At 36.5% G+C, this 26629-nt stretch overlaps 5 protein-coding genes, 1 non-coding gene and 1 pseudogene across 7 annotated transcripts; 3 read left to right on the forward strand and 4 right to left on the reverse strand.

Annotated features, from left to right (window-relative positions):
* Nucleotides 1-11127: 11127 nt before the first annotated feature.
* On the forward strand, nucleotides 11128-13523 carry LOC125207985 (E3 ubiquitin-protein ligase At3g02290-like). 2 transcript variants are annotated; one of them, XM_048107516.1, is made up of 5 exons: nucleotides 11128-11252; nucleotides 11655-12047; nucleotides 12281-12713; nucleotides 13020-13129; nucleotides 13325-13523. In XM_048107516.1, exons 2-5 carry the CDS (start codon nucleotides 11931-11933, stop codon nucleotides 13349-13351), a joined length of 687 nt encoding a protein of 228 aa, XP_047963473.1. In that variant the 5' UTR covers nucleotides 11128-11252; nucleotides 11655-11930; the 3' UTR covers nucleotides 13352-13523. The 2 variants fall into 2 exon arrangements, with proteins under 2 accessions (XP_047963473.1, XP_047963474.1); XM_048107517.1 differs by having other exon boundaries at nucleotides 11159-11252; nucleotides 11820-12047.
* A 100-nt stretch (nucleotides 13524-13623) lies between these two features.
* On the reverse strand, nucleotides 13624-14628 carry LOC125207986 (glutathione transferase GST 23-like). Its single transcript, XM_048107518.1, has 2 exons — nucleotides 14272-14628; nucleotides 13624-14111 (listed from the first exon to the last, which is right to left on the reverse strand). The coding sequence occupies exons 1-2, from the start codon at nucleotides 14578-14580 to the stop codon at nucleotides 13743-13745; spliced, it is 678 nt and encodes a 225-aa protein (XP_047963475.1). The 5' UTR covers nucleotides 14581-14628; the 3' UTR covers nucleotides 13624-13742.
* Nucleotides 14629-15067: 439 nt separating this feature from the next.
* LOC125207987 lies at nucleotides 15068-16588 on the reverse strand (annotated as a pseudogene).
* A 135-nt stretch (nucleotides 16589-16723) lies between these two features.
* On the reverse strand, nucleotides 16724-18692 carry LOC125207984 (uncharacterized protein YwbO-like). Its single transcript, XM_048107514.1, has 8 exons — nucleotides 18532-18692; nucleotides 18293-18443; nucleotides 18099-18218; nucleotides 17979-18025; nucleotides 17774-17899; nucleotides 17246-17330; nucleotides 17106-17162; nucleotides 16724-17021 (listed from the first exon to the last, which is right to left on the reverse strand). Exons 1-8 carry the CDS (start codon nucleotides 18576-18578, stop codon nucleotides 16947-16949), a joined length of 708 nt encoding a protein of 235 aa, XP_047963471.1. The 5' UTR covers nucleotides 18579-18692; the 3' UTR covers nucleotides 16724-16946.
* A 1535-nt stretch (nucleotides 18693-20227) lies between these two features.
* Nucleotides 20228-24237, forward strand: LOC125207303 (ultraviolet-B receptor UVR8). The gene is made up of 8 exons (XM_048106584.1): nucleotides 20228-20738; nucleotides 21294-21487; nucleotides 21963-22010; nucleotides 22350-22422; nucleotides 22670-22841; nucleotides 23144-23575; nucleotides 23649-23840; nucleotides 23943-24237. Exons 1-8 carry the CDS (start codon nucleotides 20483-20485, stop codon nucleotides 23983-23985), a joined length of 1410 nt encoding a protein of 469 aa, XP_047962541.1. The 5' UTR covers nucleotides 20228-20482; the 3' UTR covers nucleotides 23986-24237.
* Nucleotides 24238-24741: 504 nt separating this feature from the next.
* Nucleotides 24742-24815, forward strand: TRNAI-AAU. Its single transcript has one exon. It is a non-coding gene; the product is annotated as a tRNA-Ile (tRNA).
* Nucleotides 24816-24929: 114 nt separating this feature from the next.
* On the reverse strand, nucleotides 24930-26487 carry LOC125207304 (MYB-like transcription factor EOBII). Its single transcript, XM_048106585.1, has 3 exons — nucleotides 26229-26487; nucleotides 25892-26021; nucleotides 24930-25504 (listed from the first exon to the last, which is right to left on the reverse strand). Exons 1-3 carry the CDS (start codon nucleotides 26353-26355, stop codon nucleotides 25081-25083), a joined length of 681 nt encoding a protein of 226 aa, XP_047962542.1. The 5' UTR covers nucleotides 26356-26487; the 3' UTR covers nucleotides 24930-25080.
* Nucleotides 26488-26629: the final 142 nt, after the last annotated feature.

Below are 26629 nucleotides of genomic sequence, written 5' to 3' on the forward strand. Positions count from 1 at the left end.
CTGTTACTTGAGGTTCTTTACTCCTACCATCACTTGCTCGTCGAGATAGCCTTTTGAAAATAAAAACGTATACTTAATCATACTCAAGAAAAACATCTACTTAGAATGCATGCATCCTAGTTAATCTCTTTTTATCCTTCGTTCTTTCATAGAAAATTTATGAAACTTTCATATTAATTAAGTCAGGAAAATTGATTAAAAGCAGTCCTTTGTTAGACTTAATTAATTATGTGACTTGAGAGCGTCGTCTCTCTCTCTCTTTCTTTCCTTCTATTTCCTTAGCGGCCGCCCAAGGCGTCGCGGGGCGACGCTGATCGGCCGTTCACGCCCATATTTCTCTGTTGGCGCCTCATAGTTTCCACCACAATATCGAAATAAATTTCCAAAAATTATTCAAGCTCACACTTAAATTATTGCAGTTATTTCCCTTCGCATATATATATTTATTTTGTACTTGGAAAAAGATTATTCGTAGTTCGCAATTTAATCCGGGACTTAATTTAATAATTCCCCATGATTTAAATTAATTATTGGCCCAAAGAATTATTAAAGGTCCAAGACTTAATTATTTTACTAGCCCACCTTATTTCTCCACAATTAAAAGAATTGAGCCCAAGCACCCAAAGCAAAAGGAAGGAGGCCCAAATTTAATTGTATACTCTCATCCTCAACACCACACGGGTCAACCCCTCTCTCTCCCTTCTCCCTCATTTCTTCCGCCCCAAATCAGAACTCGTCGACCTCCAACCCACAGCGACGGCAACTCGCAAATCGCCGGCCGTCACGCGCTCACCGGTCGCTGCCTCTCCTCCACGATTCAGCCCCAATTTCCTATCTCCCTCTCTTTCTCACTCCGAAATCGGCGCCGCCGCGCCTGGCGGTTCACATCGCCATCGCCGTCTCCCATCGCTACCCCAACCCGTTCTAAACCACGCCGCCCCTGAGCCTTCCTAACAGGGCCGCTGTTCGGAGTTCGTGGGCAGCCACTCCGTCAAGGAAATTCTTCTTCCCGAGTCGTTTCACCTTTGCACAACTAAGCTAACTTACGTTCTTTTCTCTTTCTCTATTTTTATAAATTTTGAAATGCTCCGATTTGCTCCAAAGTAAACAAAATTCTATTTTGGCTGTATGGAAGACTAAGATTCTGAACTAAGGTGACATGTATATATTTTGCTCACTGGAACGAGCAACTTGTGAAAGCTAGAATCAAGGTTTGTTAACTTATGTGAGGTTTGTGTTTTCCATGAAGTTGTGCAAGATTCCTATGTGATGAGAAGAAATAAAAAAGGGCTAAAAGTTGTAGTAACCTGTTATTGTTGAAAAACTACCTTGTTAACTCTACTCTATCTCACTTCTCATTCTTTGAAATTGAAATTGAAATTGATATCGAATATTGTGTGTGAACAAGAGTATATAAATACACATGAGACGGCATTTTGTTGGAGATTTTGATAAGGCGGTGGAGTGAGTCGGCAAGGATTCGAGGAATCCACGTGTGGAGTTGTGGGCTGCCATATGCAAGAGAGGATGAGCTGGGCCTCTTCATGACTCCCAAAATTTAAGAAGTGGACTGAAATCTAATTGATAGGGACACACCTATATGTACACTTTTAATTTCTTGAATTCCATTTTCATAGTTTTTGAGATGTGTTCCGGTAGTTAAACTTGTAAAATAAAAGTTTGGTTCCATTAGTGTGACCCTGTTCTTCACTTATGTATAGCATTCATTTACTAGAATTATAATGACATATTTTATTCTTCTGAAATTTTCGGCTAAACATTCAATGTCATTTCGAGAATAAAAAATAAAATAAAATAAAATAAAAAGTCGAGATGTTACATTCTACCCACCTTAACAAGACGATAAAAGTCGGGTTGTTACACTTGAGCAAAAGTACCTTTTCAGAGAAAATCAATCGGTAGAAACAAAGTAGGGACTTGGTTCTTCAATATTCTCAGATTAAACTTCGATTTCTTCTCAAAAGATGAAGGATTTATGGAGTAAAGTGGAAGAAAATTGAGAGAGTGTATGGGGAGGGAGTTTTCGAAAATATGGGGGCTAGGGTTGGGGTTTTGGTTCTTATTTATAGAGTCCAATGAGATCTTTAGGTAATAAGAATAGAATATTTGGTAAGATCTTTTGCCTTATAAATAAATAGACTAAAATAATATATTGAAGTAGGGAAGAAGGATTAACAAAAATAGACTTGGTGCCAAGCTTGGTAGTTCTCGAAAATTAGGCTAGATTAATTAGTCATGGTTTTGTTTTGGTATATTTTACGGAGTAGAATGAGATATTATGAAGTAAAATTAAATAAATAATAAAAGAATCCTCCCATGGAGAATGGTCTAGGCGTGTGTTTACAACTTTAAATAAGGAAATGAGTTTTATAATAATAACTAAAATAAGGAATGCCAAGATCTCTTGAGGTATGGAAAGATTTGATAGAATATTTTAAAATTCTAGGTATGGAAAGAGATCAATTAAGGAACCAATAAAATAGGCATAATATTATTTCCTTCCCAACATGGTGATTTTCGAAAATCACTATTAAATAAGGGGGTGTCGATTTTTCCATCTTTAAACAAGGAAATAATTGGCTCTTGGATTTAATTTGAATAAAATCCCAAGGATTAAATAAATTCCGGAAGAAATAGAATTCCCTCTTTACAAAGCAAGGGGGTTCGAAAATATCAACAAGAATTAGGGTGACAAGTATTTATAGAAATTTCTCTCTAATATTCTCACTCACCCTTAGATAATTAATTTACCACATAATCAATAAATAAATCATATGCCACATCATTAAATCAAATAGTTTGACTTTTCAAACTTTCAACACATACTCAACTCATGAAATTAAAAGCATTCTCGATTCCACGTCATCAACAATTAATTCTAGGGCTCTAAAATTAGGGTTATAAATTCGGGGTGTTACATTCTACCACTCTTAAAAGAAATTTCGTCCCGAAATTTGGTACCTTCAAGGGAAAAGTTCCGGGTATAGTTCCATTATCTCATCCTCACGTTCCCACGTGGCTTCCTCGGGCCCGTGGTTTCTCCATTGAATCTTAACGAAGATAGTGGTTTTATTTATCAAGGTTTGGACCTTTCGATCCAAGATCATCTGGGGTTGCTCCTCGTAGTTCAAATCCGGGTTTACAGCAATATCCTGCGTGAAGGGTTTAGACGGGAAAGCTTGAGAATTGAGTTGGAAAATGGAAAGTGTAATTAATTTTGAATTTGTCGTTCATAAAACAAGATTAGCATTTCACGTTGGTATAATTATTTTAACTAAATTAATTCCATTTCAGATTGATATATTCATGTCAATGACATTAATTTTTATTCATCCACGTAAATAGCAAAAAATAATTAACATAGTTTGTTTCCAATCTACTACTATAAACATTAGGGTGTGTTTTGATTTGTATGTTAGGAGCATTTAGTGCATGGTAACTAGTGGAATCTATTGTTTGGTAATGCTTGGCTCGATGAAATGTGGCAGTCCCAAGCTAAACACTCTGAAATAGGTGGTTTTCTTATCTTACAAATTTGGTGTGATAGGTATATGGGTTTTGAACAGTAACTCATATAAAAACACAAAATGACATTATTGTCCTCAACTTTAATTCCACACAGAGCAGCTCATTTTGAATTAATTAACGCAGCTGAATTATAGTTTTCTTTCACCTCGACGCAGTTGCTGCTCGAGATCAACCGGTCGACACCCATAATACTGTTGACTGCGCCGATTCAGAGAGTGGTAATGGAAAACGGCGCCAGCCATTTATTTTGTTCGAGGTTTGGTTTAATTTACCCAACTCCGAGATTTCCTCCGCGCCATTGTATTTTAGATTTGGGTGTTTAATTGGTATTCAAATCTCGAGTTTAACAAACTGTTTCCTCAATTTGATTCAAGTTGTCTGGTAATTTCATGTTTAATCTTTGTCAAAGGTTGATGGCAATTCCATGGCCACCAACAAGTTTAAAGATTTCTTCCGAAAACTTGCAATTAAGTTTCGACATTAGACACCGATTCCACCGAGTCCCCCACACCAAGTTTCTGCAAACAAATTAGTTCATCTGACTACATTAGAATACGAATTAGGGCAGTAGGGCAAATGGTGTTATTTGGTGAAAATTATGAGGGTAAATTCGCCAGTTCTAGTTAGTAATGTGTACTCCGTATATACAGCAGTACAACACCGCTATGTGACAATCCAAACTATTGTCTACTAAATGACCACCCAAGAAAGGCTATTCAATTTCAAGTGCCACGGACACAAAATTTGACAATGTCGATTGTTCGATGATGAAATGTATATTATAATAGGACCTAATGGAGTAGTTTTTAGTATTCATGTTAATATAAAACTTTTATAGCGATATAAATTAATCATTAATCTTTTAAAGCTGATGGAGTTTATAAGAATAATCATTTTAGACCAATAACTCCTAGAAGTGGATAAATTCACCATATAAATCTGCTTACTTAATTTTGTTATTTCCTCAAATTTGTTCAGAATAAAAGACAAAACTTTTTTTTCGTTTCGAAGCAGATTATATGTTTTCAATGTACAAACATATTGTGTTAATGGTTTTAATCGATTATGTGACACGACTTTATCATGTATTTGAAATCATAATAAAAATTAGTGTGCATAATTAATTAAATCTTGAAATTGGATTAAATAGTTATCAATTCTGTGAAGTTTGAAATGGAATATTAAATGACGATGATGATATTTCTTTTAAATTGTTTTATCTCCGATCCTTAAAATATTGTCTTTTGGCAATATTCAAAACAATATTATTTCATTAAAATAAATATTTACTTTAGTGGAATAATAATACTAGTATCATTTTAAACGTAAAAGACGATATTTGAAATCAACAATTGGATTGGCTAAGACGAATACAGATGATGAGAATTACATGTAACATGATTAAAGTAGCAAAGCTAAAACGCAACCAAGCAAACTAAGTTTATTAATTCATCATTATACATATACTATATATGTATATATAACTGCAACATCATCACGGCTTAGAAGAGACCTCAGCCGGCGGGCCTCCCGGAATCCCAGGTGGCAGGAACGGAACAGGAGGGACAGGCAGCGGAGGCAGAGGCACCGGCAGCGGAGGTAGAGGAACCGGGAGTTCTGGCGGCGGTGGTGACGGAGACGGAACCACGCCCGGAATAACCGGCGGCAAGGGCAAGGGCAAGGGGAACGAAGGCGACGAGGGCGGCGTCGGGAGAAGGGGAGGAATCACCGAAGGCGGCGGAGTAGGCAGCACCGGCGGAATGATCGACGGCGTAGGAGTCGGCAGGACCGGAGGAATCAAGGAGGGAGGCGGCAGGAGGGGGTTGGGAGGCAGTAGACCGGGATTCAATGGATTTGGCGGCAGAAAGAACTTTTCCGGCAAGTCACCGGCGGCGGAGGGGGGATCATGCCTGGCGTCTGACAAGAATGGGGAAGTGAGCAGGATGAGTGTAAGAATCCAAGACATTCTGACTAGTTGTGATTATGTACTTCTCTAGTAGATGGGAATGCTCCTTTTATAATGGCTAGTATTGCCCAAGTTTGACTGGGCACGGATATTAAAAAAATGAGCGGAAAAGTTAGTAAAATGCAGGTCCCATATTTATATATTGTTGTATAATAGAATGTGAGTGTAATGAGTTAGTTGAAAGTAGGGTCCATTTACTGAAAATGGAAAAAACCCAGGTGAACAATATTTTACGGACGGACTGAAATGTATAAACTGGACAATATGTCACGGATGAAGGGAGTACTGTGATGGAGCAATCCATACAAATTTGTAATATTTGAAAAGGGCAATGAAATCATTGGTAGAAGGTGGCAGCAGTTATTTTATTGAAGGCAAAAGGGAGTGAATGTAGGAATTTGGGGTTGGGATGAGTTATCTTATCTTGGTTGTCTGATTTTAATGTTGATTGAAGTTTTTTTGGGAATAGGGTTGTCCCACATTTGATTCACGAGAAGCTTATAGGATTGGAATTCACCACACAATATGATTGAACTCACTTTCATAAAAAAAATAAAATAAAATAACTGTATTTAAGTTAGGGAATCTGTGTTGAATGTTATCACATCAAATTAATATTGGGAATATTTTTTTTTATATATCTTTGAAGACGCATTTGGAGTATATATAATATAATGGCATGCTCAAGTAGTAAAATTTAAAGAATTTAGTTAATTTGCAATGTGTGTGACTTCATTTCATGCAACTTTCTTTAATTTTGCCTCCAACTTTGTAACTCTAAATTTGAATTTAATAAATCTACAAATGTAGATGTTTATCTATTAATATAATTTAAATAATTTTGTATTAAAATCAGTGTAAGTCATTGAAAGATGATTATATTTAAATTTAGTTGGATTCATGCTTTTATTCTTTGACTTTATAATACTCTTTGACTTTATAACATTAAATGATAAGAGGAGAGTGTGTTTTACATGTGCATTGATTGAGATCACTATAATTTGTCAAATTGTTCTATGTCATAATTGCTTTTAATCTAAAATTTCAAATAACACTAGCCCATCATCAATGCAACATTTTTAGATGGGTAAAAGATTTGAATAAGATTCCAAGTTTTTTTAGTCCATTATTTAATTGCAAAGCCCTTTAAAATGTTTAATGGTAAGTTGATATCGGTTCACGCGGTGTGCTACAAAGATTAATTTTGAAAATTTGTTTACATTATTTCGTATGCCATACTTCCTTACAAACATATTGATATATTGATAGTGTTAGTTGGTAAACTAAAATATAAAATATGATATGAAAATATTATCGAAAGAAAATCGAAATGATATAGATGGGCATTGATTTCTCTTTCTTCACGGGTAGTGAATTCACGGGCTTATGTTTATTCTATTTTAATTATCGTAGGCGACAATAGATTTGGACACGTCTTTTGTCGATATATTTACTATTTATATCGCATTGGAAAATAATAAATGAGGTGTGTGTCTTGATATAGGATGAAGGGCTCATAATATATATCAGCATTTAAAAGTTAAATGAAATTTACGACTTATCTTTTACACTCATACAAATGCACACACACTCGCACACCCTAGTTTTTTTTTTTTCCTTTTTTTAGTTGACACTAGTTAATATCTTTATATTATTAAAATTCTCAGTCTACAAATTCGATTAAAGTATATTATAAATCAGTCGAGCAAAATGTGTGAGTGGTATAAAATTTTAAAGTACTAATTTACATGCACGGTATATATAACCCTCGTATGAAAATATTTATTGCATAATTGCATCTCTAGTTGTATTTATGAAATTTTTATTCATAACTCTAGATGAATGCCAGAAATTTTCGATACAAAACCAAGATCATATCATTTTCATTTATGTATATTAAAAATAGCAACAAATCAAACATTGTGATTTTATAAAGTTACTATGATTTAATGAAATATGTAACTTTAATCTCATTCACTTATTTTAAAATCTAATGATGTAGGAATATTGGTCTTAGTTGTGGATTGGATACTATATGCATTTTAATTTGACCAATGTTATATCCGTAATTCTTAGAAATTCTAAAAGGCCGTGAGATAAAATTGAGACTATATATATAAATCTCATTTAAAATTGTTATCACAAATATGCAATTGACAACAACACTAAACAAGAATTGAAATCAAGAATCAACAACACACCAAATTACGTGGTTCAGCCAATGTGTCCTACGTCCACGGGAGAACTCGGGCAAATTTGTATTGATGAAAAGAAGAGAGTTACAGAAGCATACAATAGCAATAAACTACACAATTAGTCACACACTGATCCTATACAATCATAGCTACAACGTAGTAGCTCAATTAACTAACCAATGTGAGCGACAATCACTGAGCGAGTCACACCAACGATCAGCAAGAACTCCTTTTCTTCTTGACCGATAACCTTGAGCTCTCCACAATGAATCCCCAATTTCGAATGTCAATTTATGTTACAACATAATACCAAATCGATTGAGTCTTTATACTCAACTCCAATGATATACACCATGGTTTTTATTCCATGTGATGCAGCTCAGCTACACCCTCTCATATAAGTAATTAGCATGTTATATTCAAAAGATATTGTGAGACGTCATTCTAATAAAAGTTGCATATAGGAAGAATTAGAACAAAATAAAGTTGGTGAAAATAATCACACAATTCATTAGACTTTTAATCACATTAATTCAGCGGTGAAAATATTCACACAATTTTAATGGTTATTTTTTTTCGAATAAAGGCCAAAACTGGTCCTCAACATATGACCATTTTACGATTTTAGTCCTAAACTTTATCTTTTGGATTTTTTGGTCCTGAACATATGAAAATTTGATCATTTTGGTTCTCCGTCAATAGTTCCGTTAATATTTAACAGTCAGCGGATTTAATCATAATTTTGACCAAATTAAGTACTCCCTCCGTCCCAGAGAAGTTGGCATACTTTGAAAATGGCACGGGATTTTAGGAGGTTTTGTTTTGTGTGTTAAATGGAGAGAGAAAATATAATTTTTATATTCATGTGAGAGAGAACTTTTTCCAAAAAGGGAAATGTGACATCTTTTGTGGGACAAACTAAAAAGGAAAGTGTGCCAACTTCTTTGGGACGGAGGGAGTATGTTAATTCTGATTTTTTAGTCAATAATTAAAACCTTAATTATTTTAGTATATATGTATTAAATACCAAATAAATAATATTAAAAAACAAAATAAAGAGTTTGAAATAGCTTCTGGCAATATTTTGAAAGCTCATTCTCTCACTTCGACTTCGACGGCGTCGTTCTCCCTCTCTCACTTCGACGGCGCCGTTCTCCGAGTGGCGACCACCGGAATGAGAGCTAAGCTTGTTGTCGTCTAACCCTAGGTTATCGTCCGAACGAAGAAACCCTAGATGGAGAAGGAGAAGGAGAACGAGAAGGGGAAGGGGAAGAGCACCCGCCTCTCAAAATCGAATCCGGCTGAGAATCGACCTCAAGCACTGCCTCCTACTGAGAATCGACCGCAACCACCATCTCCGACTCTTTCCAGTGGTCGCTGCTCGAAAAACGGCGCCGTCAAAGTGACAGAGGGAGAACGGCGCCGTCGAAGTCGAAGTGAGAGAATGAGCTTTCGAAATATTGCCAGAAGCTATTTCAAACTCTTTATTTTATTTTTTAATATTATTTATTTGGTATTTAATATGATATATTTACTAAAATAATTAAGGTTTTAACTATTGACTAAAAAATCAGAATTAACCTACTTAACTTGGTCAAAATTATGATTAAATCCGTTGACTGTTAAATATTAACGGAACTATTGACGGAGGATCAAAATGATCAAATTTTCATATGTTCAGGACCAAAAAATTCAAAAGATAAAGTTTAGGACCAAAATCATAAAATGATCATATGTTCAGGACCAGTTTCGACCTTTATTCTTTTTTTCATAACCATTCTTTTTTTCATAACCAAATGTTATAAATGGAACTGGTCACCAGAGCTTTAACATGGTCAAGTCCCCTTTTAATGGTGCATGTCATATCATAAACTATACTTAATAATACATTAATTTGACACTAGAGCTTTAATTTGGTCAAGTCCATTTCAACGTGGTCAAAATCCTAAATCATAAAAAAGTGACTATAATGTCAAAGATAGTTTTCTTGGCCTTAACTGACTATGGCAATGGGTTTCTAGACAAAACACACACGATTCATCGGTGGATGGGCCTAAGAATCCGGCCCAATCAGGTTTAATATTTTTCAATTTATCAATCTTTTTTTTTATACATCAATTTATCAATCATATCCGATACTTTTTCACTTGTATCATTTTTATTTTTTACCTTGTTTTTTTAAGGAACAATGGGTGGATTGATTAAAAATATTCAACGATACCATCTGGAATAAAAGACTAAAACATAAAAGAAGGATAAAAAAAGGAATTGCGAGCTGCAATATGAGCTAATATATTTTTTACTACTGAAATTTTACTCCAAGCTACAAGTCCTGAGAGGACTTTTTAATTTGCTCTGAAAAATAAATTGTACACGAAGATATTTGCATATCTCTTTTATAGCTAATCGAAAAATATAATACAACTATAATTTTATAATTATGTACAATATTTATGTTATATTGATAATATTATTGTGGTTATGATTATTGAGGAAGCTCAAGAGACAAAAATACTCATGCCAACAGAATGTAGCCATCCCATTATTTATTTTTATAAAAAAAGACCAATCAGTCATAAGGTCGACGGCAAGCTTGGCCCCACCATTGGTTTCACAATTATATGGACAAAGCTAAATCCAATCGAGTTATACTTCAACCATATTACTCGGTTTGATTTGTTTTCTAATTTTTATTTTCTTCTTTTTTGGTATTGAAGTTTCCCCACTCATTCTAAAATTTGGAAGAAGTCATGGGAGGAGACTGGGTCAATTTTTCAAACCAATTAAAAACTGTACTCCGTCAAAAATGAATTTAAGTCAACCGAGTTTTATTTGATTATTCAATCAATTTCTCTATGAGATGGTATGGTTTAATCTATTAACAAATTAGTAGTACGAAATAATATAATTAAAAATTATATTGCATATTCCATGTAAGATATATGTATACGTAATTCAGAATATCTACATACTTTTTCACGATTATTAAATACTCCTATATTTCAATTGGATTTTTCGACAAATCGACACACTAGTTTGTGTATACAAAAATGCGTTGATACATATTATGGTTCAATTCTTTATATAAATTCTCATTTTAAGTATGGCTTTCAAGTTATGTAAATAATGGTAAAAACAATTTGAGTTGTTTCAATCTCAATGCAACGGCTGGAAATTCTGTGTAATTAAAATATTACCATATATGATAAATAACAAAATCAATTCAATTTAATTACAAAAATATAATGTAAATAGTAATAATAATGTTAATAATAACAATACAAATATGTATACAAACTAATTTTCTTAGTTACAAAACTATTCAAATTACTTATTTCATAATCCTTAAGGAATTTCATTGCCCTCAGGCAATTAAAACAAACACAAAATCCAAAATTTTGTCGCCTTCTCTACTTAAATACGCAGATCAATATCAGTTCTCTACCAGAAAATATTTAGATACCATCCTTGTGCAATTGACCTCTGATCATTCGGCTCTCTCTCTCTCTCTCTCTCCAGAATCATCTACCCTCTTCATATTGGTTCGTATTTTATGTTTCTTGTTATTTCTATTTTCCATTATATTCTGGTTTCAATCCTTGTGTACGTTTCTTTCGTTTTGATGAACCAATTTAATATTTTGTGGGGTTTCGTATTTTCTTTTATTGCTGATGTGATCACAACTTTTGAGGTGATTATCCGTTTCTTGGTTTGAGGGTAGTGGAAAAACTCAAAAAAGATTGCACCTTTATCGCTTGCAATTTATTTTCTAAATTCTTGCTATATCTGTTGCTTTGATTGTCGAATTTTATGGTGAATTGTATGGAACTTCTGATTTTTGAAATCGACTTTTGTATATTTGTGATTTTTTGTTGTTGGGAGAGTTGCTTCTTTTTCTCCAAATCCGATCATGCAATTTTATTTTAGTTTTTTGGCCTTGGCAGGTTGTTTGAGGTCTCCCCCTATAAGAAAAGACAGTTTTTTACTTGTGGGGAGAGGCTGCTGGTTCGCAAAGCTAGCTCAACTTCTGCGAGCTCGGGGGCCTCTCTCTTAGTAATTGAGTTACATTTGGGTGGTAGACATTAATCTTTTGCTAATCTCTGTGATAGATAACAGAGTTTGTTGAAGACATTGAGAAAACAGGACAAGTAGATTTTGTGAAGGTGTAAAAGGGGGGAAAGGGGGTTTTCAGGGGTTGGAGTCGAGTGTCGACAGTAGCCATGGGTGCTTCTTGTTGCTGCTTGAGGGATGAATTTGAGGATATTGCTAATCCAAACAGCCCAACATACAGGAATTGTGTATGCCTTGGTTCTTTCCTTCCGAGTTTCGTGCATATGGTATGTAATGCTATGATGATACATTGCCTGTTTATGGATCAGCGTGCCTCTCAGAACTCAAATCTATAATCATATATTATTATGTCACGCTTAGCACGTCGTTCTGCCTGCATCATGGTCATATTTTGACAACAAATAGTTCATTGGATTAGTTTGCTTTTATGTGATGAATCTTTGTGAGTGATAAATACATTCGGGTGCAAATATGATTTACTAAATGTTGAATTCTGCAGTATGCATCTCTGTTTGATAGAGGGGAAGAAAATGCCTTATCCCCATCCACTCAGGGAGCATCATCATTACATCCTATGGTATCGCTAGATAATTCCCTAGCTGAGATGTACCGCGCTCCTCCAAGACCTCTTCCATACGATGTAGATCCAAGAAGCTTCCGCTTGCAACAGCTTGCCAGGCTGGACTCAAAAAGAGCGAAAGAATCGAGTCATTCGCATGACGAAAGTGAACAATTGAGAACTAGTGGAGTAGATGATCAATCAGAACTCTTGAGTAACAAACACAAATGGAATGAGTTTGCATCCCAAGAAGGATCAAAAGATTATAATTCAAGATTATCATTTAAGCTCTCAAACTCCAAAATGGCAACCGGATACGCTCATATTAATGCTTCTTCAGAAGATGAAGATGTTTGCCCGACATGTCTTGAAGGTAGGTTAAATACATACTGCACTCTTTCATTATTCCTTTGCATTCGTAACAAACACTCACATTGCCCAAAATATATTTGGGTGCAGGGGAGAGGTTTTGACAGAGGGCTGAAGCTATTCCCTACGTATGGTGAACTTTGGGTGATTCAAGGGATGAACATCCATCATCCCCTGCATCACCTAGAGCTCGCCATACGAAGGGAATATCGTCAACCCACTATGAAGCAACCTCTCCCCTGCAATGTCCTCCTTTTATTTGTGTTCCAGTTTAAATTTTTTATACACCTAATGCTTCCTTGTCTTGCAGAATATACTACAGAAAACCCAAAAATAGTTACAGAATGTTTCCACCATTACCATCTTGGATGTATATATGAGTGGATGGAGAGAAGCGACAAGTGTCCTGTTTGCGGGAGGGTATGTAATATCTATTAGTGTATATATTCCCTCAGAACTTTTGTTTGGTTACTTTAACTAACAACAATCTTTGCTGTTGCATTATCGTTCAAGAAATAAAAACCTAGCTTTTGAATTTAGTAGTAGGATATGTTGATATGAAGTGGCATGATATAGTTCTGCTTACGGTCTAACATCTCTTGGTTGGATTTCCAGGTGATGGCGTTCAATGAGACGACGTGATATATATTCATGAAGTTTATGTCGTGGATGAAACCAACACCAACAAGGAGAGGAATAACAAACGAGGTCAAGGAAATGTAGAATACACCTAGCTAGAATTGGTTGAATCTTTGTAAGCTGATTCAATTCAGCATAAACACCCATGGCTTATAATAATTTTTCCTCCAAATTACTTCCTCTTCTGTAATTGTATAGTGTACAGCCCTTTTATCTATTGTTTTCATGAAGAAAGTCTAAATCTTTTATAAAATTAATTGGTGTGAAGAAGAGTATGCACATAACAATTATATTATTTTATTGCTGTTGCATGGATATAACTGATACCAATCATAACATCAGAATTCAGACATACATCACAATTTGTTCCATACTGTAACTATTTTCTTGAAAGCTATGCAGGCTTGAATTTGTTGCTCGATTTTAAGTGCTTTGTTACCCTTTTGAAGTGTTCCAACAGGGCTGTGCTGTCTGGTAGATTTTCTTTGATTACAGGTTCTTGTTTGAAATCCAGAGTCCATCGGTGCAGCCTAGGAAGAGTTTCGGGTAGCAAAACCTGTACTCCACTTATGTTTTCCATGCATCCGAACGAGTAGGTGAGCCAGCCGAAAAACAGGTCCACCATATTGATAGTGTTACCCCCAAAGAATTTCTTATCTCCTAGAGCCTCCTCTTCAAGGATTTTCAGAGTTTCCAGTACCTGTGCTGCTGTCTTGTGTTTGTCCTCTTCCGAAGTCAGAAAGAAGGCGAAAAAGGTAAGGCTCTGCATGATAACGAAATTAACATATTTCAGAAATGATCGATTATACTACACTGGTACAGGGAAAATCATGTCTGTGAATGGTTACTGCCAAAGTTGAGTTCTTTTTTTGTGTTTTAGATTCTGACTGTGATTACAGGTGGATAGAAGCATATATTTTTACCTTTTGCTGCCCGAAATCGATCCAAAATCGAGCCATGGCTCTCTCGTAAGGATCTTCTGGCAGTAAGGGGGTCCTATCTGGCCATGTCTCTTCAATGTACTGTAGGATCACAGCTGACTCTACGATGGGCTTTCCGTTGTGAACCAGCACCGGAACCTTCTTGTGAATCGGATTGTACTCCAAGACGGCCATGCTCTTGTTGGAGAGATCTTCTTCGATGTACTCGTACTTGACGCCTTTCAGCTTGAGTGCCCATATCACTCTAATCACATAAGGGCTTGCCCACATGCCATGTAGCCTTACTTCCATTGATGGAGGAGGTAAGCAAATTATGAACTCTATAGTTAGCTAACATATGGCTTTTATATTCCCACATATATTTGTTTTTTTAATTTTTTTTTAAAACCATCTATAACTTTACACAAGTTTTATTCTTTTCCAAGAAATTGCCAAAGGAGTACAAGTCAAACAAATTGGATGTGTTCAAATTAGAATTCTTGTGTTTGATGGCGACGTTGCCGACTGGAAAAGAATCATTTTTGAGAATTGTTTGTCTGTGATTTTCTATTGAATTATCCTCTTTATCTTATGTGAGTTAGTTTTTTAATTTTATACAAATGTTTTTTTATCTTTAATGCATAATAACTCAGTTTATTAGTAATTACTATCCTGCAACTATGAGTTTTATATACTTCCGAATCATTAAGATTAAATTTGGTAGCAACATTTGTTGATATGGAGTATGTGTAGTGTTTTTTTTTAATCTAATTAGAGGATTTGGAGAAGACAATCAGAATTCAGACATGGATCTAGATTTAATCATATAAAGTAAAACGATAGTACTACAAAGTAGCAGTGATTCTTGAATTGTTATAGCAGAATGCTAGATTCCTATCAAGATTCATATCAGTTCTTGGTCGAAAGAAGATGCTTCCTTAAATTTACGAGCTCCGGAAACTGTGCCTCTGTGTCCGGAAGATTCTCCTTAATCCCAGGCTCTTCCTTGAAATCCTGCATCCACCGGTGCAGCCGCGGAAGAGTTGTGGGCCCCAGCACCTCCACGCCCACGACTCGTTCCACTTGCTTGAACGAGGTAATCCAACCATAACACAAGTCCACCAAACTAACCGTGTCCCCACCGAAGAACTTTTTATCTCCCAACGCATTGTCTTGAATGATCTTGAATATTTCCAGCAGGTCTTCCGCCGCCTTCTCCTTGTCTTCCTCCAAGCACGCAATGAAGCTTTGAAATGCGTAGCCCTGTGCGCACGATCATGAGATAAATGAAATATTAGTTCCCTCCAAAACAAGAACAATGAGGGGAGAATTCATCCCACTCAATCTAATTACCTTTTGATCTCCATAGGCGATCCAGAAACGAGCCATGGCTCGCTCGTAAGGATCTTTAGGGAGTGCGGTCGGGCCATGTTTCCTCAATGTATTCGAGGATCACGGTCGACTCTGCGACGGGCTTCCCATCGTGGACGAGAACCGGGACCTTCTTGTGGACAGGATTGTAGCGGAGAAGGGCGTGACTCTTGTTGGAAAGATCTTCTTCGACATAGTCATAGTCGAGACCTTTGAGTTTGAGTGCCCATATCACTCTTCGAACAAACGGGCTTGCCTCGGTACCGTACAACCTCAGCTTGCTTGCTTCTTCCTCCATTGATGATATGGTGTAAGAAACCAAAAATATGAATTTATACAATTGGAGATGTTGATTTCTTATTGTTCCAGTTAAAGAGGTAGATGACTATTCCTTGATATATTTCACTATCAAGTATAGTATTAATCATGAATGCAGATGGTATTGATGATTGCAACTAACAACTGATCTAACACACATTTAGTCCAACTTGTTTGATTGAGCGACGCGGATTTCCTCTTCACCACACATTTCGACTGTTCATAGTCACACGTTTGGAAAATTTTAATGTGACTTTGGTTGATTTTTTATATAGACCACCACTTAGCCAATTCTAAAGGGCTTGACATGAATAAATAAATTAACAGATTGTGCATACTCTTTTATAACTATGTTTTGAGCTTACAAGGAATTGATTCTTGATAAAAACACGTATAATTTGAAGAGGCCAACAAAGATCTCTTAACGATTACTACTAATCTCCTACCAACAGAGGAGGATAGTCAATTGAGACTTTTTCCTTTGGTTATTAAGATAGAGACAAAAATACAAAACATAAAAAGATAAATAGGTTTTTTTTATGCAAAAATGCAAAATTGAGAGCACACGAAATCAACAATAATTTTTATGAGGGTACTTTTAAATTTTTTTTATTATGAATATGAGGATAATTAAATAAGAGGTAGATAAGGATAATTAGGGAGCACACATGAGCCTAATTAATGAAATAAATATTTGAATAATTTGATTTTTCAAACAATCATGTGTTTCCTACCACATCAAATCACAGCTTCAATGAACTATGAATACCACAACCAAATTATTTGTCCATTGTATTTTTAAAAGAGCAACTCATGTAGTAGCTTCAATTTACAAGAATGAAAACCTCATAAGTTGGCAGCACAATACCTGAGCAAATTCAACACAATACCAACGTTAAGTTTAAGATCACCTCAAACACATGATAATGAGGCTTGACACAGACACACAATCAAAGAGACTATTGTCCCTCACTCGGTTCAGGCACCAGTCATGCAGCCGCTTGGAAAGCTCGTACGAAGGTCTCAGGTGGCTGACCTCCGTTCAGCTGGCTCTTCCCGTTTATCTGCAACAGTCACACCTCTTAGTTATCATCCCCTTCGTGCAAGATAGCACTCGGTGTTTTCACAGAGTTTTAGGCAGGGCTTACCGTGTAATGAGGGACTCCATTGATTTGTGATGCGTAGCGTTTAAGGTCCTCGTTAACCTTACAACAAAAAGAACTAGTGTAAATTGGTGATACAAGCGAGACAAGGAAGCAATGGGAAGTTTTTTTAGTTGGAACTATACCTCCTTGAGTCCATTGTTGGGATCTTGTAGAAACTCGGCTGCCCCTTCTACACCAACCTTTTTGGCACACTCCACGAGAAATTCCCTTCAGATAACGAAAGAGGGGCTATGTTAACGAGCATTCAAGCATAACTCATCAAATGTTTGACGCCATAAGGCACAATATATCATTGTTTTCATCGTGTGGAAGAATGAATGATACTACGAGTTCACTAGCAGACAACCCCAACAAAATAATCAAAGAAACCAACTCCAGCCAAGAATGATATTGTCATAAATCCACCACCAATCCACCATTAACATCCCCAACATGAATCATTTTCGATAATAGGCTGATTATAGTGATAACAACACTTCCAAAGAGAAAACAAATAGTAGATGGACAATACTTGCCAATAAAAACTTGAAAAATGATTTGGTTCACACAATCACACCGAGTTATGAAGAAAACCGATGCTAGAGAGTAAACAGACGTGCATATATATAGCTAATAAGCGAGCCGAAATTAAAAAAAAAAAGATTACTAACCTATCACCTATATACTTCCCCTGAGTGAAGTAGCCATTGTCAAGCTCTTCGACAAGTTTATGCTGCTTGTCCAACCCCTGCGTCCCGGCAAACCATATCAACCTATGGCTGTCCAATGTGTTGCCTCTACACATCCAAGCAAATAAAAAAAATCAACAAAAAACCTTCCTTTTTCCATAAACAAAGTTATAAATCGACGACATACGTGAGCCCTGATGTGTCATAATTATCCATTCCCAAGCCCTTAAAAATCTACACAAACCAACACAAATCAGCACCAAACAAACAAAAAGGAAAAAGCAAAGGATTATGATCAAGATATAACCTCAGTCATTCGAGATTCCATCTGTATAGAGCGAGGCCCGAATCGGTTCAGGTAATAATCCTTCTTAACAACGCCTTCTTTAGGCGCGTTAGGATTAAGCATATAGGGATGCCATTTGATCTGTAATTCAAACAAATTCAACAATCCTAACAAAAGCAAATAAGGCCAAAATTAAACGGACATGATTAGGAGACCTCGAAATCGAATTGATCATTTGATAGAGCTATTGCTTTGTCCAAATTCTTTTTCCCTACGTAGCACCAGGGGCAGACAGTGTCAGCAACGACGTCGATCTTGATGAGTTTCTTTGCTCCGCTGCTGCTCATCGCGGCTATCTTGATTGATCTACAACATTCGGTTTTTAAGATACTAATTCAGACAGCCGAAAATCTAGTTTAAGATTGAGAACCAGGCAGAGAGAGATGAAGCAAACCTGGAAATCCGAAGAAGCTGAGAACTATTGGGACAGTGGAGAAGCATACACGATTTGTGGAATGATCGGAATCGAAATGTGCGTATTTATCACGTTTGACTTTTGGAAACTCTCCGGCGCAGAAAATGTTCGATTCTTTATTTTCAATTCTGAATTATTGACTCAGCAATTTCTAAGATTTTAATTATTTTTTTATGTCATTTGATAAACATTAATTACTGTATAAATCATAATATTGGTATTTAAAAGCGTCGGCATTACCGGATTGGCCACGATTCATGCTGTTACACTTTTATGACACGTTTTTTTAATGATTGTTGACTAAGAGAATTATATTATATTATACTCCGCGAAGAATATGCACTTTGAGTTCGGCCTAGATTTTAATGCAAATTTGATAAAGTAAGATAGAGGTAGAAAGAAAAAATAAATAAATTATTGTTAGTGGATAATGAGTCTCACCTCATTAAAGAGAAAATAGTTCTAAAATTATAAAATACATATTCTTATGAGATAAATTATAAAGAAAAAAGCCGCATATCTTATAGAACTAATGGAATAACGTACATTTATAGGAGTACATACTTATGACTACCCTATTTGTAATTATAACGAATATAGTGAAATGAGAAAGGGGGTGAAAATCAATGGAAATAGTATATGTGCTAGTAGTATTAGTAGTTTATTTGATTATTATTGAGGGAGAGTTTAAAAATTATACTATTAAAATTTGAAATAATTAATCTATCAAAAATAAATCATATAGTAAGCTTGTTTTACCAATCAATCACACTACTAAAAAAATGCAATAACTTAACTATAAAAGAATACACGTATAAACGAACACAATGACAAAGATTATCACTAGTTATTATAGGTCACCAAATCGAACCGGCCCGGAACCGTCACCGACGATTCGGACCGTGAACCGAAACCGCAGTGACGGTTTGGAACCGGGACAAAGTTCGGCGGTTCCGACGGGCCGGTTCAGGTTCTCAAAAAATGAAGAACCGTAACCGGCGGTTCGAAACCGCCGGTCGCCGAAAACCGGCGGTTCAAAACCGACGGTTTGCCGGTTCCGGCAGGCTTTTTCAAACGACAAGCTAACAAGCATGTATTATGTTATGTATATAATATATTTACAAATTACATTCATCATTCATTTATTAATTATTATTGTTTAAGTCTTTTGACTATTTTGTAATTTTAATTTTCAACATTTGTATTTGTAATATCGACATATCGTTCAAATTTGTATAATTGTATCAATAAAATTCTAATTGTCCAACTCCAATGTCGACTTCTACTTCATTTGTCAATTGTCATTCTCGTTTTATTTATTTATTCGATAGTATAAGACTATAACTACAAGGTGTAATTTGTAATTAGTATTTTAAATTGAATAAATCTGTGAAAAAAAAAAAAAGAACTTGAACCGGCGGTCCAAACCGGAACCAACCCGAAACCGTCTGGAAACCGCCGGTCTTGAACCGGCATTGAACCGTGGCTAAACCGATTCAAGAACCAGAACCACCGGAACTTAGGCGAGCCGATTCAGGTTCAAAATTTTTTCGAACCTAAACTGGCGGTTCTTGAACCGTGGTGACCTTTACTAGTAAATATGAAGATAGTCGAAAAATCGATTTTACTAGTAATTTATCGGATACAATACAATTGTCGCGTCAAAAAAATCAGTTGGAGCGGGCAGGTCGGGCAGGAATCTGAAATCACGTACGGGCAGTCCGCCCCATTCTTTCGCCAACTTCTTCGGAAAGGCGATAAACCATATTTTCCCTCGAAAATCAACCCCAATTCCTTCCAACGTAATTACTACAATAATCATTTCCCTCTAAATCGATTCGGTACGCGGGAATTTCTCATCACTGCTTGAAATTCCTCCGACTATCTTCCCGCGACTGCGATAGGCTATCCCCGATTTTGATTAGACCACATGGAGATCGACGAGATATTGGGGGAATCGAAGCTGGCCAAGATTCCCACCAAGAGTGTGATATACGTTTGGGGCTACAATCAGTCTGGGCAAACTGGCCGGTCGGGCAAAGAAGGGAATTTGCGGATTCCGAGGCAGCTGCCGATGGATCTCTTCGGCTGCCCGGCCGCCGGCGGAAACTCGCGGTGGCTCGATATTGCTTGCGGCCGCGAGCACACCGCCAGCATCGCATCCGACGGCTCGCTTTTCACGTGGGGTAGTGTTGCCTTTGATTGGAAATTTCTTTTTGGACTTTGATTGTGTTCATTTGCGGAAGAAGATTGCTTGATTTCTTTTCAATCAAAATTGAATGTTTGAAAGAGCTGAAATTTGGGACATTGTGGAATTGGGTCAATTCCTATTAGCACACTTGCAATTTTGTTCCTTCTGAGTCCAGTTTGTGTAACTGTAAATTTTTTTTTGTCTTGGATGTTAGTTGATATCATGGAATAACCTTGATAAAATGGCTACTTTGTATTTTGTTTTGTCGTAGAGGTTTTGTTCTAGTCGGAATTTGGTTAATAGGCATATACAGATACCCTCACTATGCATCCACCATCAATGTTGGTGTATGTAAATAACGGATTTTGGTATAATTCTGACTAAGATTATTCCAGTTCCTGAATAATTGGATCTATCATTTTCTTGGCTGTGCTAGTTTCATGATCTTGCCGGTGTCAGTATGAAGTTCTGTCTGGTGCACTAATCTATACTAGTATATTTGTGGGGCAAAGCGGAAAGTTCTTAGCATGTTTATGTCATCTGTCGACAGGGGCCAATGAATATGGGCAGCTTGGAGATGGAACTGAAAGGGGGAGGAAATACCCGAAGAAAGTGAAGCATTTGCAGTCTGAATTTGCAATCTCTGTATCCTGTGGGGCACATTGCACTGCAGCCATTGCTGAACCGCGTGAAAATGATGGTTCTATGTCAACAAGGAGACTGTGGGTCTGGGGGCAGAATCAGGTATAATGGGTGAATTGGTTAATATTACAACTTCTTTACTCCGGCAGTGTGGCTCAATGTTCTTAAAGGAGGCTCTTAATAATTTTTGTTATGTCCCCCTTGTAGCTCCTACTATTTTTTTTAGCATGGTATAATCTGATGTCACTCACATTGCCGGTATAAGTAGAAGTTACATCAGTATAGTAAAGCTTACTTCAGGAAAGTATATACACTTTATGCTCATTTGATTTTTATTAGAAAGTAAATTCTTATTTGTGGCGCATAGGCTGATAAAATCTACTATAATTGTGTTCTTGTTAATAATACTAGGAGCTAAAAAGGTAGTACATGAATGTATATAACTTAGTTTTGAGTTGCATTGCAGTTTTATATTTTGTGTGCATATGAGAAACTTCTTCTAATGAATCACTTTTTGAAGATTATACTTCTTCGGGCTTCGTGACTAAGTAAATTTTCTTGTTTTTTTCCTTCACAGGGTTCTAATTCACCACGTCTATTTTGGGGAGCCTTCACACCAGACACAGTACGCAACTCTGTCCAAAATAATCATAAATACTCTCTCTTTTTAAATGCTTATGTTAATTCTAAATAATACTTCCATTGCACATTTGCATGACATGTGCTTGCTTCATTTTGTGTATAATTGTATATCTTGGAATTTTGCCTCTAGATTTTTTCCTCAAAAAGGTTTTTAGTAGGGGCTCTAAGATCAAATCATGTACCACATCACGCTTTTCACAGCTTTAAACTATGCATAGAATGTGGCAATTCAAGCTTTATTTTCCTTGTATACATTCAGAATTTTTTTTTCTATACATCCTTGTAGAATAAATTCTACTGTATCTTTTCTTCCTTGTTCCAGGTTGTTCGCCAAGTTTCTTGTGGTGCTGTTCACGTGGTTGCTCTGTCAGAAGATGGCATGCTACAAGCATGGGGTAATGTCGGCCTAAATTCAATACCTTATATTAGCATAATAAGATAATCCTTTGTTTTTCTATATGCATTTTCATTATACTGGTTTGTTCTGATACTAAATTGCAATCTGGATTAACTTCTTGATTCGTACTGTGTTTCAATTTTTTTATTACATCATAGCCTAAATGAACTGTGAAATTGAAACTACTAAAAAATGGTTGTTCTACATTTATTAATCAGAATTCTATCACTGATCTGGTAAATCAGGCTATAATGAATATGGTCAGCTCGGCAGAGGTATTACCAGTGAAGGACTTCAGGGGGCTCGTCTAATTAAAGGCTATGCTAGGTTCCTTGATGAAGCCCCCGAGCTTGTAAAGATTATCCAGGTTTCATGTGGGGAGTACCACACTGCAGCTATATCGGACACTGGCGAGGTGTAAGTGTTCAAGGGTTCTATTAGACTATTAGGCATAAGAGTTTAGGATAATATGCTTGGAAAATTTTATCGAACATTTTGGAGTGCAATTGTCACAGACAGAGTTCACAGTTCCATTTGTTGGAATTTCTGAGGTCTCACATTGAAACATCATTTTGTCACATTGGTCCAGATTGTGGGGAAATACATGTGGTCGAATATCCTGACACTTATTTAATTTCATTTTATTATGTGCCTTACTTGGGGGTTTTCACTTATAGCTTAATTCTCATCCATTTCCCGATTAAATATTTGTGTGGCAGCTACACTTGGGGACTTGGGAGCATGGGTCAACTCGGGCACTGTTCACTTCAGTGTGGTGATAAGGAACTGTTGCCTCGACGTGTAGTTGCTCTTGATGGGATAGTTATCAAGGATGTAGCCTGTGGAGGCGTGCACACATGTGCATTGACTGACAAAGGAGCTTTGTATGCTTGGGGTGGAGGTCAGGCCGGTCAGTTAGGCATTGGACCTCTTGCCGGATTGTTTTCTTGCAAGCCTAATGGATCCGACATGATGCTCCGCAACTTGCCCGTCTTGCTGATCCCATTCGGTGTTCGACTCGTCTGTTGTGGCCATTCCCACACACTCATTTGCAACAACGAAGGGAGAATATACGGATGGGGTTACAATAACTATGGACAGGCCGCTAATGAGAAGTCCACGTACGCATGGTACCCTTCTCCAGTTGACTGGTATGGTGTAAGCTTATAGGAAAAAAAGTCTTCACTTTTAGAGCAAATGCTGATCGAAGCTTCTTTCACGTAGGTGTGTTGGGGAGGTTAGGAAGTTAGCAGCCGGAGGTGGCCATTCAGCAGTACTCACCGATGCATTTTCTTTGAAGGAGCTGTGTGAATTTGCACTTGCGAACAATGTAAATCAGTCGAACGCGTCATTGATTGAGGATGTTGCCTCGAGAACTGGTTCGGATGCTCTAGCCCGCTTGTGTGAAAGACTGAGGTAATAAAAAGAAAGTGTGTTTATTTTTGCAAAACTACTTTAAAATGCATTAGAAAATCCTCTACATTTTATGGTTAAAAATTCATCCAAAAAATTTTGCAGGGAGCATTTTCCAAATGATGGAGTTTGCCATAATGAGAGATAATGTTGTGACAGCGTAGTTAGTGAATTGTGGGTGCAGCAATTCTATTTTTAGTTGTAGGTTTTAAGGTATGTTTGGTGGGTAAAGACTAGGAAACATTGGTACTTATATTGTTGTCTGTAAATGTTGTAACAAGCATCAGCTTGACATTCGATACTCTTCAACTGTATTACTATGATTTATCATTTGCCTTACTGTTATCTAATAAATGTAGCATTTGGATTAATATAAATATTTTGTGGATGCTTTTCTGAATTTGCAACAATGAGGCTGCACTTGTGATTGTTTGTTTCTTATCTAGAAACCTTTTACTATTTAATTAACTCTTTAATCTGATGTTCCATTTCGTAGTTATTGGACCTATCAACTCTTAACTAACACTCACTTTTTAATATTTTCTGTATAATTTGTTAGTCGATATAATCATTAATCCATTATTAATTGTTGTTTTAATCAATAAAATGAGTATTACATTTCATTTTTACTAATTTATTTTTACTAATTTAATAAATGGTCTACGCATTATTGATTCATTGCACTCACATTTTACTATATAAAATACGATCTACATTTTTCTAAATTTTTATTTAATTTTACAATTTGTAAGTAATTAAAAGTAAGATGTATATTGATAGACGGGAGATGTCATTTGAGGACCACAAATGTCTGATGCTGCTAATCACAAGAACGATATAAAATAAAGAGGGAAGATCTAAAACATGATTGGTATAGGATTTTGTCACTAATACTTTCAACAGAGGCCCATTAGCTCAGTTGGTTAGAGCGTGGTGCTAATAACGCCAAGGTCGCAGGTTCGAGACCTGCATGGGCCAATTTTATTTCATTTTTTCCCATGTTTTATTTTAATAGTCCTATCCTACTTCAGTTTTATGTTGAAATAGTTAATAATACTGAGAGAGATCACCAAAAAATGCAATAACACAATGTTGAGTAATAATCTCGATTCTGAATTTCGGATTAGTAAACATACAAGTACATAGTTTTGGAATCCTGTTATTGAGTATCAATCCCACAACCAAACTACTCCACTAAACAAGAAATACCAAAATTACATATCACCATTTGAATCTATACATCTCAAAATATATATCCTCCTCCATTAATATAATCCATAGCATCACTACCGCCACCGCCACCGCGCGAATAGCCTCCAGCCTGATTGTGAATGGCCGTCTTACTGCATCCACTCTGCTCATCCATATCCCATAATCCACCAACATTCAAGCAGTTGTCAAAATCAGACCAACTCCACCTGCTGCTATTGTTACAATATTCATCATGACCCCTTCCCAACATTAGTCCATCATTCTCCATGACTCCCTCTTTCTTCCCTTCTTCATCACTAATCTTATCATCAATCCTAGCTTCCTTCCGGCATTGCCCATTCATCTCATCACGCGATGACAACGACGGCGACTTCCTCTTCTTGAAATGCGTTCGCCAGTAGTTCTTTATCTCGTTGTCCGTCCTCCCCGGCAAATACCTTGCTATAGTTGACCACCTACACAAATACTTATAATAAGTCAATACACACTCGTTACAAACCAAACAAAAGAACTCGTAATTTCATGTTGGTCACACTTTTTTCCTTCCAAAATATTAAGAAAGTTTATTTGGTTTATAAATTCCACACCAGGAGATTATTGGTCTATAAATTTCACACCAGTTGTCTTGCACAACGTATGGGATACTTAGTCTTTATCTGGTCTATAAACTCTATAACAGTTGCTTTACACAACCGATATGAGATACTCAAATCCGTAACACACTCATTGAGATAGTTTATTTCGTTTATAAACTCCTCATCAGTTGCCTTACAGAACCGACATGGGATAGTACTAGAGTTTGTAACACACTGATTGAGAAAGAAAGAAAGAAAGATGCATACTTGTTTCCCCAAAGGGAATGGAGTTCAATGATGATCCCTTCCTCTTGTGGAGTAATATGGCCCTTCTTAAGCCCAGGCCTCAAATAATTAACCCATCTCAGCCTACAGCTCTTCCCACTCCTGTTCAAACCTGACACCAAAAATAAATAAAAATAAATCAACACAATGAAACGCAGCTCAGCTGGTAAAAAGTTTCTCCCCATCCAATAGGTCAGGGGTTCGAGTGATCACGCGGTAGATGTCGGACCATTATTGATACTCTTTAAATGAAAAAGTAAAAACAAAATTTTCAAAAACTCAAACACACACACACACACGTGTGTCTGTGTGTAAGTACCTGCACACTTAGAGACGCAGCTCCATCTCCCCTCTCCATAGCTGCTAACATACTCCACAAGCAGCTTATCCTCTTCCGGCGTCCACGGCCCTTTCCTCCATCCTTGCTCTGCTACTGCAAATCCCATTATTGCTTTGTATTGTCACCAATTCTTGAGACAGACAACCTAATCACAATCCTCTCACATATATATATATTAATACGAGTTGTCGCCTTCGCTGATGATCTGATCATCTGCGGATTAAAGAAATCAAGACCAACGTCTTTAGTCATCAAGGATATTTTGTTCTTTGCTTGGAGATATGTATATTTTAAAAAAGTGATCCTCACACAGCCCGCCATGTGTTGAACAGCAAGGATGGATTGTGTTGACCAGTGAAGTTTGAGCAAGTGTTGATTCC

The sequence above is a fragment of the Salvia hispanica genome, chromosome 2, assembly GCF_023119035.1.
Source record: "Salvia hispanica cultivar TCC Black 2014 chromosome 2, UniMelb_Shisp_WGS_1.0, whole genome shotgun sequence".
NCBI classification, from domain to species: Eukaryota; Viridiplantae; Streptophyta; class Magnoliopsida; order Lamiales; family Lamiaceae; genus Salvia; species Salvia hispanica.

Excerpts from the sequence above, each read along its gene's own strand:
- LOC125207303 (XM_048106584.1), top strand. The coding sequence starts at position 20,483 with ATGGAGATCGACGAGATATTGGGGGAATCGAAGCTGGCCAAGATTCCC. Across the intron at positions 22,842-23,143 it reads ATATCGGACACTGGCGAGGT|CTACACTTGGGGACTTGGGA; the intron begins GTAAGTGTTCAA and ends TTTGTGTGGCAG. Across the intron at positions 23,576-23,648 it reads TACCCTTCTCCAGTTGACTG|GTGTGTTGGGGAGGTTAGGA; the intron begins GTATGGTGTAAG and ends TCTTTCACGTAG.
- LOC125207985 (XM_048107516.1), top strand. The coding sequence starts at position 11,931 with ATGGGTGCTTCTTGTTGCTGCTTGAGGGATGAATTTGAGGATATTGCT. Across the intron at positions 12,714-13,019 it reads TTGCCCGACATGTCTTGAAG|AATATACTACAGAAAACCCA; the intron begins GTAGGTTAAATA and ends CTTGTCTTGCAG. Across the intron at positions 13,130-13,324 it reads AGTGTCCTGTTTGCGGGAGG|GTGATGGCGTTCAATGAGAC; the intron begins GTATGTAATATC and ends TTGGATTTCCAG.
- LOC125207986 (XM_048107518.1), bottom strand. The coding sequence starts at position 14,580 with ATGGAAGTAAGGCTACATGGCATGTGGGCAAGCCCTTATGTGATTAGA. Across the intron at positions 14,112-14,271 it reads TCGATTTCGGGCAGCAAAAG|AGCCTTACCTTTTTCGCCTT; the intron begins GTAAAAATATAT and ends GTTATCATGCAG.
- LOC125207984 (XM_048107514.1), bottom strand. The coding sequence starts at position 18,578 with ATGCTTCTCCACTGTCCCAATAGTTCTCAGCTTCTTCGGATTTCCAG. Across the intron at positions 18,219-18,292 it reads ATGATCAATTCGATTTCGAG|ATCAAATGGCATCCCTATAT; the intron begins GTCTCCTAATCA and ends TTTGAATTACAG. Across the intron at positions 18,026-18,098 it reads TGGAATCTCGAATGACTGAG|ATTTTTAAGGGCTTGGGAAT; the intron begins GTTATATCTTGA and ends TGGTTTGTGTAG.
- LOC125207304 (XM_048106585.1), bottom strand. The coding sequence starts at position 26,355 with ATGGGATTTGCAGTAGCAGAGCAAGGATGGAGGAAAGGGCCGTGGACG. Across the intron at positions 26,022-26,228 it reads CTGCGTCTCTAAGTGTGCAG|GTTTGAACAGGAGTGGGAAG; the intron begins GTACTTACACAC and ends TTTTGGTGTCAG. Across the intron at positions 25,505-25,891 it reads CATTCCCTTTGGGGAAACAA|GTGGTCAACTATAGCAAGGT; the intron begins GTATGCATCTTT and ends GTATTTGTGTAG.